This window comes from Hyla sarda, chromosome 2 (genome assembly GCF_029499605.1).
Source record: "Hyla sarda isolate aHylSar1 chromosome 2, aHylSar1.hap1, whole genome shotgun sequence".
Lineage (NCBI taxonomy): Eukaryota > Metazoa > Chordata > Amphibia > Anura > Hylidae > Hyla > Hyla sarda.
In genome coordinates this window covers 234,675,849-234,691,876 of record NC_079190.1, presented here as the reverse complement: position 1 = coordinate 234,691,876, position 16,028 = coordinate 234,675,849, and the positions used below count along the sequence as shown (strand labels likewise).

The 16,028-nt window shown below is 42.2% G+C and overlaps 1 protein-coding gene across 5 annotated transcripts in view; it reads right to left on the bottom strand.

Annotated features, from left to right (window-relative positions):
- CLTC (clathrin heavy chain) overlaps positions 1-16,028 on the bottom strand; it is a 105,701-nt gene that overhangs the window by 16,971 nt on the left and 72,702 nt on the right. For all 5 annotated transcript variants that reach the window (XM_056556662.1, XM_056556664.1, XM_056556661.1 and 2 more), the window contains 13 exons: positions 10,865-10,990; positions 10,221-10,363; positions 9,901-10,135; positions 9,584-9,706; positions 9,344-9,489; positions 8,790-8,973; positions 8,515-8,707; positions 7,304-7,461; positions 1,647-1,811; positions 1,435-1,542; positions 950-1,117; positions 710-859; positions 357-488 (listed from right to left, as the gene is read on the bottom strand). In XM_056556662.1, the coding sequence (XP_056412637.1) occupies positions 357-488; positions 710-859; positions 950-1,117; positions 1,435-1,542; positions 1,647-1,811; positions 7,304-7,461; positions 8,515-8,707; positions 8,790-8,973; positions 9,344-9,489; positions 9,584-9,706; positions 9,901-10,135; positions 10,221-10,363; positions 10,865-10,990 (2,031 nt within the window). The remainder of the gene's footprint in view (positions 1-356; positions 489-709; positions 860-949; positions 1,118-1,434; positions 1,543-1,646; positions 1,812-7,303; positions 7,462-8,514; positions 8,708-8,789; positions 8,974-9,343; positions 9,490-9,583; positions 9,707-9,900; positions 10,136-10,220; positions 10,364-10,864; positions 10,991-16,028) is intronic.

Sequence of the window (16,028 nt, the reverse complement as noted above, 5' to 3'; positions counted from 1 at the left end):
GCGGATCAATTTCAATGGCGGAATCGTCCATCGCTGAAATTCCACAATGAGAACGGGTCCACGGAAGACCCATTCACACTAATGTTAGGAGTTCACACTGAGGAATTCCAATGCGCAATTCAGTGCACGTAATCCCGCACTAATTACTCAGTGTGAACATACCCCTAAAGGTACTTTTGGAGAACCGACCAATGCAAATCGTGCTCCACTGTCTAGTATTGTATTGCCGCTCAATTACATTATAATGAATCAAAGTTGTAATATCTGTTTTTGGAAGACTACTGCTTTTTTTTAATCCTTCTATGTGAACATTGCTAAGTAGTCAACATTAGACAAAAAGATACATGTGAACTTACTTTGCTGAAGTAATTGACAGCACGGGTGTGGTCCAGTCTTGGAGACAATACCATCAGGAGATCATTCAGCAATAGTGGCTTAAATTCCAAATAAAACTGTACTGCTCTATAGTACAGCTCCACATTGGCCACCTAAAGAATAAGTAAAATTGATAAATCAAAACCAAAAATTGTTATGCTTTAGTCCTAGAAAAACACTGGCAGCTTCTAGTTTTAGCTTATTATGCCTTATGATGATCTTTAATACATATGGTTTTAAAGTTTTTTGTGTGTGAGAGATACCTAATGTTTATGAGTCTTACAATGTCAGAAGAGACATTTTAATTTACTGGCAGAAGCATCTGAAGTATTACCTTTGTGATAATATCTTTAAATTGCCCTTCCTTCCATGCATCTGTCGGGTGGCTCATCATTGTGATAATGGCATTATCATACTCTTCATATTTATCATAAAGGAACACCAACTCTGCCCAAAGGTGAGCTTGCTCAGCAGCTCTGAGCACCTGTGAAATAAAGGACATAAATAAAATCAGTATTAATGTCACATACACACTTTTCTTCATATTACAAGTAAACAAAATGATGTAGCTTACCTTGGGAATGTTGACTCTGGACCAGAACAGCTCCAAGTGCTCTCTCATTTTTTGTGGCTTGAACTTAGAATAGAGAATAGCAAGCTCAGTGAACATGCCCATGTGTGCCCTCTCAAGTCCCAGAGCTGCTTCAAGCATGGTGATAAGCTCTTCAAAGTAACCACGATCCTATATATATAAAAAAAAAAAAAAAGAAATTATAATTGCACAGGAGTGAATTCAATTCTAAGTTGCCCCAGGGTGAAAATATTTACTAGTTTCCGGTTAGGTTCACATGCTCAGTAGTGTGGATGTGTGGATTTTACAGGTGAAAAATAAAACTATGTGTTCCATAAGCACACTGTCAATAAGTGTACTGCAAAACTATAGCAATTTGGGGCAAATTTGTGTAGTCTTGCCATGTGGCACACAACTGTGTATGTGAAAAAACACCCTTTATATAGTTAACAATAGCAAATCAAACCAGGTAATGTCTCTCTACTTACCTGATAATAGTTTATTAGCTCCTCCAATTCATCTGCATGTACCACAATGTGAAGGCCACACATTTGGGCAAGGCGGAACTCCTTACCATCAACACATGCAAAGCAAACCTATAAAAAAAAATAAAAAAAAATAAAAGATAAACGCATGAAAAAGTTAAGTGGGTTTTCCAAAATGGCATGACAAAAATGAGACTGGTTAAAAAGCCTCTCACCTCTTTCCAGGTGCGAGTGCTGTTTGCCTTCCTTGCTCCATCCACTGCAGCTTGATATTCTCCCAGATGGACCAATGTGGATGCCAAACGGCCAAAATTTGAAACATTATTGTAGAGAAGCTTAGCAGCATCATACATTTTCTCATCATAGCATCTGTCACCAACCTAGAGAAAAATCAAAGTGAATGATCAATAAAAACTCTTTCTATACATTAAAATAATAGTACTGATTAAAGATAATGCAAGATTAGCACCAAGTAGTTACCCGATAACAATACAATGGTAGGCACAACTTAATCTACAAAAAAATAAAAAAAAATACAGAAACAAGCTCTTCAATTGTTACATATAAAAAGTGATTTTTGTCTTACCGTAAAATCCTTTTCTCAGAGGATCCATTGGGGGACACAGACCTCGGGTATATGCTGTTGTTGCTAGGAGACTTGACACTATGGAAACCAAAAAGTCGGCTCCTCCCAGCAGGATATACCCGCCTACAATCAGTTTAGTCACCAAGCAGTAGGAGATGACCGAGAGGTAGAGAACCAAGACCAGTCCGAGGCAACCAGAACAAAAAATAACTGAACACATCCTCGGACAGGTAACCAAACACAGGAACACTAAAGAAAGGGCGGGAGCTGTGTCCCCCAATGGATCCTCCGAGAAAAGGATTATACGGTAAGACAAAAATCACTTTTTCTCTATCGGCTCCATTGGGGGACACAGACCTTGGGACGTACCAAAGCCGTCCCTTGGGTGGGTAAGGAATCAGTCAGGTGAACGGCTGGACCACCGCCGCCTGCAACGCCTTACGGCCCAGAGTAGCATCAGCTGATGCAAAAGTATGAATCTGGTAGAACCTTGTGAAAGAGAGCAAAGACGGTCACGTGGGCGCTGTACAGAACTGCGAGGCCAAAGCCACGAAGTGAAAGGCCCAGGATGCCCCGAAAAACTGGCGGAATGAGCCAAAACCCGGAAGGGGGAATCTTCCCCTTGCAGCGGTAAGCAGACCGGATCCACCGAAAATAGTGGCCGTGGAAGCAGGTCGTTCTGTAAGACGACCTTACGGGAAAAAAAGAAAAAAGGAGTCACTGCCGAAAGGAAGTGACAGATAAGTCCGGACAGCCCTCTCCACAAACAGTTTGTGGAGCAAACTCCCTGGGATGAGTAGGGGCTGGACAAAAAGACGGCAGGATGTCCTCATTGAGATGAAAAAGTCGAAACCATCTAAGGTAAAAAGGACGGACCAGGACGGAAAACAACTTGTCCTGATATACAACCAGGAAGGCAGAACGGCAGGAGAAAACTGCCAGCTCTGACACCCACCTAACAGAGGTAAGAGTAATAAGGAACGCCACCTTCCAGGGAAGGAGGCGAAAAGGAATGTCCCTGAGAGGTTCAAAAGGAGTGCCTTGCAGGGCACCCAAGACCAAGAGTAAGTCCCAAGGTGGAGAAGGGGACTGAGAAAGAGGGGCAGTGTGTGCCACTCCCTGAAGCAGGTCTGGACATGAGAATTGAACACCAGAGGACTTTGAAAAGGAATGAAAAGGGCCGAACTTTGACCCTAAAGGGAGCCGAGAGACAACCCTTGGGCCAACCCTGGCTGGAAAGGAAAAGGGTCGGGGAAGGAAAACCACAACCAGAGAAAAAAGGCTGAGATTCACACCAATGAAAATAAGACCGCCAGGTATGGGGGTAAATCTTCGCAGAGGAAGGCTTGCGAGCTCTCAGCATTATGCGAACCACTTGGGAAGAGAAACTACGGTCTCAACCCCCACGCCGTCAAAAGCCGAGACAGTAAATAGGGGTTGCACAGGGGACCTAAGATAGGAGGTCTGGGTAAGAGGGAAGAAAAAAAAGCAGTCCCATGGAAGGGAGGCAAGCTCGACCCTGTATCCGTTGGCTACAACATCCCTGACCCAGGAAACCGGAAAGTGCGTGTCCAGGCATCCCGGAAGAGTAAGACGACCAAACACCCAAGAAAAGTCGGCGGGTGGGGGGCGACCCCTCAGGCCGAGGTAGGCTTACGGGTGCCTGCTGGGGCCGCCAAACAGTCGGAACAGTTAGCAGACCTCCCGGATGGACGGGTCAGAAAGGAGGGAGCCCTCTCCCCGTGAAGGCGCCTGGCTGGACCTTTGTTGGTACCAAAGGTCCACAGGACCAGAAGGAGGAGGACTTCCGATGGAAAGTGGTTCTGCGAGCCTTATCCAGAGGTATAAGGAACTCTTTCCGCCCGTCGCCTCACTTCTTGAAGGCTGTGTCCGCATTCCAGGCTATAAGCCACATGGAGCGAAGGAGGGCTACCAGGTGGCCTGTGGCAAAGGCAGCACAGCGGCTGCGCATGGAAGCAGAACCCAGAAAATCTCCTGCATAGGAGCCTCGGAGAGCTAGTCTAGATAAATCCCCTGGAGGGATCCTGAATACTACCCTGGCGGAGTTGGGAGACCATACTGAAAGGGCATCTGATACCCAGGCAGAAGCAAAAGCAGGAAGAACCTGCTGTCTCAAAGGCAAATTTTGCCAAGGTCTCCACCTTCTTGTCCGCTGGATCCTGGAAGGCAGCCGCAAAAGCCAACGGCAAGACAGTCGCCTTAGAGAGGCGGGAGACCGGTAGATCCACAGTTGGAGAGGAGGTCCACCGAGCAATGAGGTCCTTTGCGAAAGGATACCACGTTTGAACCTTCTTCGTTTCCAGAAACTTTTAGTCAGGGTGCCTTCAGGCGGATTCCAGCAGGGCGTCAAATTCAGCGAAAGAGCTGAAAGTCTTGGGTGCCGGTCGGGCACGAAGAAAGGAGACTTCTGGAGACACGTCCGAAGTTCCTGGGTCCTTTTGCTGGAAGGTGTCTCTTATGGCCGAAACCAATGAGTACACCACACCAGGCATATCCATGCAGCCCTCTGAGTCGGAGGCCGAATCAGAAACCTCATCCACAAGTTCTCCAGGTGAATGGGGACGCGTTGAGGCGGCCCTAGATGAAGAAGAGACTGACCCGGTACGCGGCTCTGGAGAGCCAGAACGGTAACTGCGGAAGCATGGATTCGCGCCATCCTGAAAGGCTTCGGCGGCTCAGGGTGGCCAGAGCTAACAAGCACCGAACAAATAATGATGGCGCCCGCTCCCGTCCCCGAGCGCACCTTGTGAACGTATGTGCGCCTCGGGGGAACGGAGCGGGCGAACAATGTCGGCAGAACACTGCCGAAAACGAAAGTAAGAAACTTTATGTGGCCGGGCTGAAGGAGTGCCCGCCCGCCAAACAGATACGTCACGCTGCAGAGGACAGCCGCCTCATACATACTGTGCACCAAACACACACATGCCCGCAATATATAAATGCCACTGCTCAAACCCCAATAAAAACTTTCCCCCATAGAGTAAAAAGGGAGGGAAGAAAGGGTGTCTCCAGCGGTTGGGAGTCCAGTAGCTAAGAAAAAAGGGGGAAATATACTCACCTTAGTCAGAAGAACTTACCTAATGAAGTCTTCCTGATGAAGCTTCAGCCAGCTTTTAGTCACCTGCATCATGCTGGGCTTGAAAAGCGAGACGAGCAAGGAAAAGTGGGGGACCCGTGAGGTACAACCGGTGCTGGCTGTTGGCGAGAGGGGGTTTGCAGTACATCCACTATGCCTGTGCCCCCTCAATCGCAAATGAGGAATCAGTGAACGCTATTGTTCCTGAGTCCCCACCTGAAAACAGGAAAATAAAAGGAAATAAGAAACTAAACGTCCCTATCTGAAAAAATAAAAAAAGTTAGACCAGGTCTGGGGGAAACCTCAGACTAGTGTCCATCTCCTGCAGACACTAAGCTTAAACTGATTACCTCAGGCTCTGTAGGCGGGTATATCCTGCTGGGAGGAGCTGACTTTTTGGTTACCATCGTGTCAAGTCTCCTAGCAACAACAGCATATACCCAAGGTCTGTGTCCCCCAATGGAGCCGATAGAGAACTGTATTTATATAATTTATAAAGTGTAAGGCAAGGTTCACACAAAATTTCAGCCTGAAGATTCCGAGTGTAGCTAGCGCCTATTGAATCAGTCCGCGCTAGGACCACGTGGACACTGCAGTCTCCATTAGACTGCAATGTATTCCGCAAGTATTCCCGCCTAAAGAATGAGCAACGCAATTCTTCAGGCGGAAATTTCCAAGCGGATTTTCCGTTCACAAATTTCGAAGTGTGAATTTGTGAACGGAAATCCATTAACTACACTATACATTTTAGCAAGTGGAATTTCTGCCTGTAATTTCAAAACAGAATTGCAGGTGGAAATTCCATAGTGTGAACCCAGCCTTACTGTCATTTGAAAAAAACCTGACATGTCGCCTGAGTCCTAGTCCTAAGAACTGCTGTAATCGAGACTTATATGCTGGTTAAGTGCGTAGGAGCAGCTTCTTTCACTCAGAATAATACTGTCAAGGTATTTTCAAGTGACAGTGACGCTTTAAACATACTTATGGATACAACATTTAAAGCCAATATAATGCCTATAAGATTTATATTCAAATTAGAAAACCTACGTTCAAGTACTCTATTAACCCCTTAAAAAGGGTTAGCCAGTATGAAAAAAAACAATATATCCAATATCTTAAGGCACTCTGCATGAAAAATGCTGTGTCAACCACAGCACATGAGATATAGCGTTCGTGTAAAATTTTTTTTATTTTTTTTATATATATTATATATATATATATATACATACATATATATATATATACATACATATATATATATACATACATATATATATATATATATATATATACATACATACATACATACATATATATATACATACATACATATATATACATATACATATACATATACATATATATATATATATATATATATATATATATATACACACACACTCGACTACTCCTTTAAGGACACAGCCAATTTTCATTTGTGCGTTTTTGATTGTCTCCTTGCTTTTTAAGAGCAATAACTTAATTTTCTGTGACTAATTGTACTTATACATGTAATGTATTTTTCCCATAAAAATGAGAAGGCAGACCATAAAAGATATTTGGAGTTGGCTGTGTAGCAGTTGAGCTGAGCTGGCCACAATCGTGACTCATCAGAAACGCCTGAACCCATGTGGGTGGTTCGATAAGACTCTAAGCCCCCGTAATACTTCAGTACTGATCACAGCATCTGAGGGGTTAATGGTGGGTATCAGTGTGATGGCTCTCCGGCTGCTAATAGCATTTGGAATCTGCAGATTATAAAGCAAGCTCCTGAGCTCACCTTATAGTTCCAATGGGACTCTGGATGTACATCCTGAAGCAACAACTACCCCTCAGCCAGGGCGTACAGGTACGTCCTGCATCCTCTAGGAGTTAAGGAGCTCTTAATATTGAGGGAGGTTCACTGCCTCTCTTACTATGGAATAGCTGGCACATCTATGCACAAACCCCATTAATTTCAATGGAAATCGTAATAGTTAATGTCTCCTCAGGGAAATTCAGCACTTGCTGACAAGCTCCCTAACAGATTACAGCTTGTAGCTGAGGGTCCCAAAAGCAAAACACGCTAATTTATCATGGAGGGATCCTTCCAACAAGAAGGGATTATCCAAAGGAGAAAACCCCTTAAGAAGGATTAAATAATACTTCCTAACATAAGGAAAATCTAATAAGAAAAAATTCAAACTTACTTGCTGAATGTGAGCATTGTTTGGTCCATTAATAAACTCCTCAAGTTCTGTAAGACGATTGGTTTTAGCAAGAGCAAAGATGAGCTCTGTTTCTACATAGGACTCCCTTGCCTTCTTTCGAGCCATCTGCAGGTATTTAACAAGTTCCTCCCAATTACCTAACAAACATCACAACAAAAAGTTACTTATATGAACATTTGCTGGTACTCCACACTGGTTTCAAAGAAAATGTTTAGGAGTTCACTTAATAATGCATATGGTTTTATAGTTTTCTATAAACTCAGACTGCACGACTAATTCCAAGAGATGCATTGCCGTTTTTATATCAATTTGTGTTTAACAGAAGAGAAGAATTCTTATAAACATATTCTTTGTTTAAGAGCATTTATTAAACATCAAGATTCCTGTGGAATATCTGGTATGCATTTTATCGTATCGTTTTGTTCTGTATGTATTGTCTACCTGTTAGTATACATTGTGGTATCTTTAACTTTCCCCACTGGTTCTTACAGAGTTTGTTGCGCTCCTTCTGACACATTGTCAAACATTGCAATGAGAATTGCTATATTCAATAGGGTGTTGCAAAGAACATAACTAAAACACTTTAGTGGAGCAGCAGTTCAAAGGAGTTTTTTAGTATTAGAAAAGCAGAGATGAATTAAAAAACCTGTCATCAAGTTGTGTGTGCTTTTAAGCTTTGCTTCAATGAAGTGAATGCCAAGTTGTAATACTACACACAACCTGAGAGTTGTTGTGATGCTGTTTTTAGAAGAAATTAGCTCTGTTTCTCTAGTCCTGGTTAAACCCTCTACATAAACTTATGTCATGTTACCAGTGTACAGAGAAGTTAATTGACAAATGTTTATATGGTGTGAATTTAAAGCTAACCACTTTAGTGTTCCTGTCTATAGGGAAGTGAAACCACAACCCTGGAAGCTAACGCTCACTTAATCTGGCTCATTCTCCTGATCAGTGGAGGTTTCAGTACAGATACATCAACCGATCAAAACGTTTGACGTGTGTCTGAGACGTGTTCTTTGAAATAACAGGGACACTAATTACATATTGTCACATAAAACTTATCAGTAAACAGGAAAAAAAAATTAGGGAAATGTCCCTTTAAAAAGACTTGGTCTCGTTTACTTAGTTGTTTTCACTACTGATTCGTATGGTACTAAGCTGTAGTAGCATAAAGGAAGAGAAACACATACCACTAGCATTGGCAGCCTGTACAACTTCCATGTAAGAAGACGGATCATCTGCTTTAATGTAGGAGTCAATTGCTTCTTTGACCATTCCTTTCTGCAGCTGAGCCTTTGCCAGTTGGCTCCAGACAGCTGGTTCATTGCATCGCTCAGCAAATTCATAAGCACGGTCCAAATTTCCAATGTGCTCAATCAAAACCTGAAATTTATAAAAACATAATTATTGCTTCAACGCAGGTGTTACATGTGACAATTGGCTGTATACAATACAACAGTTTTACCTGTATGGCAGAAGTGTTCACGTCAAATTTCCTAAAAATGGCAAAAGCCTCCTCATACAGCTCATTACTAATGGCGATATTCGCAATATCTGGAGCATCATAGTTATCCAATCGATTAATATATTCCATAACTCTGGTGCGATCAGCTTTAATAGCAGTCAGGATCAGCAAGTTCTGCAAATTTCTGAGAATAAATATGGCATAATTAATATTGGAAGAACTTAAGTAGATTTGATTGTTAAGACTACAGACAAAGCACAGATTTTCCCAATTTATTTTTACATTTTACACTAACATTTTAAAATTTCTGACATCAACATGGGCTACTTGCATCAAGACTGTTTAACTGTGCATTTTCCAATAGCGGCTTATGCTGCATTTCATCATTTGCCAAGTAAAATTATATGTACCTGTACAACAAGACTGCTGCAACTAATCTACAAACATCTGAAAAGCCATGGCCTCATCATATGGCTGCCACTAAGAAGCAGGCATAAATCTTGTAGAAAAGTGGTCTTTCCAATATCCTGATCAAACATGCCAACCAAACATACCTGTGTTCACTGAAAACTGAATTATCCAAAACAATCTTTTCCAATAGCTCAATGAGTTCATTGGGAAGGTCTGCAGTCATAAAAGCTTTTACAGTAACAGATACTTCTTCAGGATCTTGAGTTTCTGACAATGCTGTTTGGACAACCTGGGAAAAAAAAAAAAAAAAAAAAGAATATTGCTTTATTTGAAAAAGAAACCGATCACAGTGCAAACTGACACTTCTAAGTAATGGAAAATACCTGATCAATAAGAGGCCTTCTGTATGGATTGCTTTCTAACAGTACACTGGCCCACAATTCAGGATCCTTACGGCGTACCAGATACCTTGAGAGGCTTTTAAAAAGTGAGTTTTCATTGCAAACCTAAGAAGAAACAAATTGTCTTTAAAAAGGCGAATAGAGTTTTTATCATTTACAAACTTTATCTGGAGACTTCGCTCATAAGATCACACTGCCGCGATCAAGGGGCCACAGACAAAGGCTGTTTGTTTTACATTTTTGAGGACATGGTTATTGTTACATTGACACAAATTTTACATTTGTAAAAAAGCACATACATTGATGAGCTCCAAGTCACACTGTCCTCTCTCATATGCCACACATGCCAGATGTGGATCTCTCTTTTCACAATACTTTCCAACAACACGGCTGTCATAATATGGGTTTTCACGCAAGAAGCGCTCTGGGTTGTTATTACTGTCGATGTAAATCTTTGCCAAAGCATTGTGTGTGGCTGGCTCTTCACAGCCCTCATGGATACGAGACTCCAGCCATGGCAGAAGTAACTTTAACCTAAAAGAATAAATAGCCATTATTAGTCTAATAATTGCTCACAGTTTAAGTGCAATAATACACTAAGGGAACACTGGGCACTTACCGGTTCCTTTTTTCAACTTCAGCAACTAGTTCATCGGTGGAGAACTGTCCTCTCACCACAAGGATGAGGTTCTTGATCACATCCTCAGAGCAATCCACATCAAGCAAACCACCAATAACCACAGGCAATCGGCTGGGGTTAACCTTAAAAGTAGTAGATAAAATTATATGTTAATCACAAAAGTGGACAGTGCAGCACATAAGAAAGGAGTTGTCTCAGAATAAAAACACCAAAGTTAAAGCTAGCAGGTCTGGGTTGTCTGCCTTGCATCAACTGTTCTTGCCAGGAAGGCCATGTCTGCTCACATGTCCCATGAATGCAGCATTACTAGCCATCCATTAAAGTAACTATAGAGCATATGGATAGGGATTGTCGGCATAAAACTACGCCTTCAAAATAACGTGTGGGAGGAGAAAGACTATTCCATTACAAAATCGAAAAGACTTATAGATGCCACTGAAGCAGCTGTTAACAGAATGGTTTAAGTAATGTTTTTAATTGCTACTATAACCAATATTGCAGAGAAATTTTCCTAAAGCGGCTTAAAATTATATGCTGGGGAACATAAGAACAATACAGCATAAAGCTTAGACATGTTTTATAAAAAATAAAAAAATAATATTTCACCAAAACTGATGACTTACCTTCTGAACATAAATCTCAATATACTTCTGCAGATTATTTCTGTACAGATACAGGACAAGATCATGGACAAAGTCAAAGCGGTCACATACAATTATGAGTGGCAGCTGGTCTGTAAGTTTAGCTTCCTGCAAACAATGCACAAAAGAACCATTTAAAAAAAGGCATACAAACAAGCCTTATTTACTAGGTAATCAGAGCAACACATAGCAGCACATTATTTTCAAATAAATAATAGGTAAACAATGAAATATCAATATAAAAATGAGCTGCACACACTTATCTGTAATATATAAAAGGTTTCTGACACCAATGCATGCCATTATAAAAGGTCATTGACAGCAGATCTAGGGCTGCAACTAAAGTCGATTAATCGAAACAATAATTGGCCAACTAATCCATTATGAAAATCTTATCGGAAAAAATAACCATAGTGGAGAAGATCATTTGTGAGTTAGATTAGGGAGGGAGTGAATGAGGGAGGGGATCAGACTGCATGTCTTCTGTGTGTTTTAGGTAAGGGATGCATTGTGTTTTAAGAGTTGGTGGGGTCTGCTAGATGCTACGCTTTGCGAAAGCTGAGAGGAGCAGCTTTGCATTATATTAAAAATACGTTAATTCTTTTAAACATATAATTTTCTTTTTTTATTCCTTTTTAAGGGCTATAGCCGCCTCCCTGATTCTTACCTGAGGCCAGATAGGATGGACAGCCAGGGAATGTATTGCCCTACCATCCCCCAGCAGCCCATTTAGTGAAGAGGAGGACAGCTCATATAATCTGATTTCCTGAATCTTCTCTCTGCAACCATTGCGAATCTGGCCTTTAGCACAGGGCCTGACAACCGGGGACTTAAAATAAGTGCAGAAAGAAACTGTGGGAAGTAGAAGATTGTGTATGCTGGGCCCTCTCTTCACTAAACAGGCTGCCCAGGACCACAGTTGCATATCTACATAGTGATAATCGCTAAGTGTATGAGAACTTTAGAAATTGGCTGACTAATTCACCAACCAATTAATCGTAATTATAAAAAGTAGTTGACAACGATTAGTTGCCGATCAATTAGTTTTTTCAGCCCTAATCAGATCTATTAGATTTTCACTCATATTAGTTGCAGAACCCTATGTTTCTGCAATAGTTGCATAGCAAAAGTGGTTTATAAACTTAATTTAAACCAACAAACAAGAGGAAACTTTAAAATGACCATTATTTTACATGACAATCCTACACACACAATTACACCAAAAAAGTGGGGAGTTCTGTATAAGATTTACCTTGTACATGTCCTGCTCATTCCACAGACAAATTGAAAAGCACAACAAATAACATCAGGAAAAGTTTAAATACATTAAAATGGGTTGGTCTATATGGGGTACTAAGTCTAAAACTTATGACAATTCAAGCATTGGGGGAAAAAAAATAATCAACTTAATGTATAATGATAAAGTTATCTAAATAAAGGAGACTGGAGCCCCAAAACTTGAAATCTCGCTTTTATATCATAATAGCCAGTTGGGTACAAAATACTTGCATTAGCCTCAAAGGTTTTCTAACATATCACTGAGAAAATGTTATTGTGGGGCTCTGAGTCAGGTAAATACTTTCTATCATCAATTCTTAGAGTCTCCGCTAAAAAGTCAATTTAGATAGTCAGTAGACACCATATACTGCACCCTAAATTCTAGGCTGTAAATAAGGTGTCTTTACCAGTACCTAGGTTTCATGTGTTCAGGATCTGTCTATATGGCGGTCTTTGCCCTAGATGTTTTATTTTGAACTATTGCAAAACACAAAAAAAAAATTCTATATTAATAGCATAAGGTTACACTTGGGTGGAAATTTATCAGGCAGTCTTACAGAAAGAATCTCCTTGTTACCCATAGCAACCAGAGCTCAGCTTTCACTTCTCACATTGCTCCTGTAAAATAAAAGGTGAGCTGTGAAAGCTTGCTACTGGCAACAAAGAATCTTCCTATAAAAAAGACAGCTCTATAACATCCTCCTTCCCAAGTCTTTAAAAGGATTGTTAATTTCTGGGAGATATATTTCTCTAGTCATAAGTGACCTAATACTATGATGTGGTTTACATTTTACCCCTAATTTTACGTTATTTATCTACTAAAAAGGCCTCCAGTCATAAAGGGTCTTTAACCCCTTAAGGAAGCAGAGCGTAAGGGAATACGCCCCCGTTCCCGAGTCCTTAAGGACCTGTATGTCCTGGGTCCCGCTAACAGGGTTTAAAACATTCTCACAAGCAGGGAACGGGTTAAACCCAGTGGGTCCCGGTTGCTATGGTCAGCCAGGACCCACGGCTAATGCTGGGCATACATGTGAAGCGCCCCCCCCCAATAAAAAGTTTAAATCACCCCCCCCCCCCTTTCCTATATTTTAAATAAAATATTGTAATTAAAAAAAACAATCATGTGGCACCAACGCGTGTGTAAATGTCCAGACTTAAAATGTAAGGTTGGCTAAACCGCACAGTCAATGGCAAATATGTAGAAAAAAACAGTCCAAAATAGCGAATTTTTTGGTCACTTCATATTAGGGATCGACCAATATCGATTTTTTTAGAGCCGATACAGATGATCTGCAACCTTTCAGGCCGATAGCCGATAACTTATACCGGTATAATATCTGTATAAATTATCGGCGGTGGTCTTAGGCCGGGGCATTATCGGCAAGGTAAGTGCAGATACCGATTAGAGATGAGCGAACTTACAGTAAATTCGATTTGTCACAAACTTCTCGGCTCGGCAGTTGATGACTTATCCTGCGTAAATTAGTTCAGCCTTCAGGTGCTCCAGTGGGCTGGAAAAGGTGGATACATTCCTAGGAAAGAGTCTCCTAGGAAAGAGTCTCCTAGGAAAGAGTCTCCTAGGAAAGAGTCTCCTAGGAAAGAGTCTCCTAGGAAAGAGTCTCCTAGGAAAGAGTCTCCTAGGAAAGAGTCTCCTAGGAAAGAGTCTCCTAGGAAAGAGTCTCCTAGGAAAGAGTCTCCTAGGAAAGAGTCTCCTAGGAAAGAGTCTCCTAGGAAAGAGTCTCCTAGGAAAGAGTCTCCTAGGAAAGAGTCTCCTAGGAAAGAGTCTCCTAGGAAAGAGTCTCCTAGGAAAGAGTCTCCTAGGAAAGAGTCTCCTAGGAAAGAGTCTCCTAGGAAAGAGTCTCCTAGGAAAGAGTCTCCTAGGAAAGAGTCTCCTAGGAAAGAGTCTCCTAGGAAAGAGTCTCCTAGGAAAGAGTCTCCTAGGAAAGAGTCTCCTAGGACTGTATCCACCTTTTCCAGCCCACCGGAGAACATGAAAGCTGAACTAATTTATGCAGGAAAAGTCATCAACTGCCGAGCCGAGAAGTTTGTGATGAATCAAATTTACTGTAAGTTCGCTCATCTCTAATACCGATAATGTCCAAAATCGTGAATATCGGCCGATAATATTGGCCAAAATGATAATCGGTCAATCCCTACTTCATATACCATAAAAATATTAATAAAAAGCGATCATAAAGTCCCATCAAAACAAAAATTATACAGATAACTACAGACCACGGTGCAAAAAAAAAAAAACCCTCATATAGCCCCATTTGCGGAAAAATAAAAAATAAAAGTTATAGGGGTCACAATTTTAAACATACTTATTTTGGTGCATGTAGTTATAAAAATTTTTTTTATAGTAGTAAAATAAAATATTTTTTACACTTACCGTAAAATCTTTTTCTCAGAAGCTCCATCGGGGGACACAGGAACCATGGGTATATCTTGCTGCCACTAGGCATACATATATAAAAAAAAAAAAAAAAAAAGTAGGCTCCTCCCAGCAGGATATATCCCACCTACTGACTTAGACACTGTTTTAGTCCCAAAGCAATAGGAGGAACCGAAAAAAAGTCCAGAGGGAGCCCAGTCAAAACAAACAGACTGAAAGGCGACCGACTCTAAAACACTGGGTGGGATCTGTGTCCCCCCCAATGGAGCTTCTGAGAAAAAGATTTTACGGTAAGTGTAAAAAATCTCTTCTTATTCAGCTCCATTGGGGGACGCAGGAACCGTGGGACGTACCAAAGCAGTCCCAGGGCGGGAAAACCCGGAATCAAGCGGACGGCAGAGCCACCGCTGCCTTCAAAACCTTACGCCCTAAAGAGGCGTCGGCGGATGCAGAAGTGTTCACTTGGTAAAACTTGGTGAACGTGTGCACCGAAGACCAAGTGGCCACCTTACACACCTGTAGGGCCGAATCCCTGTTAAAGACCGCCCAAGAGGCTCCCACAGAACGAGTGGAGTGAGCCGTAAAACGGAAGGGAGGATCCTTCCCCTAGGAACGATACGCTTCAGAAATGGCAGACCGGATCCACCTGGAGATGGTGGGCTTAGAAGCCGGCAAACCTTTGCGTCGGCCCTCCGGAAGGACAAACAGCAACTCCGACCGTCAGAAAGAAGAGGTGGCCGAAAGGTAAACTCGCAAGGCCCGGACCACATCCAGATTGTGGAGAGAACGCTCCCTAGGATGAGACGGAGCAGGGCAGAAGGAAGGAAGAACGATATCCTTGTTCAGATGAAAGGATGAGACCACCTTTGGTTGAAAAGAAGGAACCGGCCGAAGCACCACCTTGTCTTGATGAAGAATCAGGAAAGGCGGTTGACAAGAGAGCTGCCGCCAATTCAGACACCAGTCGGATCAAGGTCACAGCTACCAAAAAGGTGACCTTCCAAGAAAGGAAACAAAGAGAAATGTCACGGATAGGCTTGAACGGGACGGACTGCAAGGTGCTCAGGACCAAATTCAAGTCCCAAGGGGGAGTAGGAGACCTGTAGGGAGGAATCTCATGAGCTACTCCCTGAGTCGGAAGCTAGAGGCCGCTGAAACAGAATAGACAGCGCGGACACTTGACCCTTGAGAACTAAGATCCAAACGCGTTTCAAGACCCGACTGCAGAAACGCCAGAAGGTTCGGCAGAGAAAAACGAACCGGAGAAAGAGAGCGGGCCTCACACCACCAAAAATAGGCCCGCCAAGTCCTATGGTAAATCCCAGCCGAGGATGGCTTACGCGCCCCGAGCATAGTGCGAAAAACCCCAGATGAGAAACCGCGAGCCTTCAACACCGCGGTTTCAACCGTCATGCCGTCAAATGCAGCGGCTGTGAATTGGGGTGGCAAAGAGGACCCTGAGAAAGAAGATCG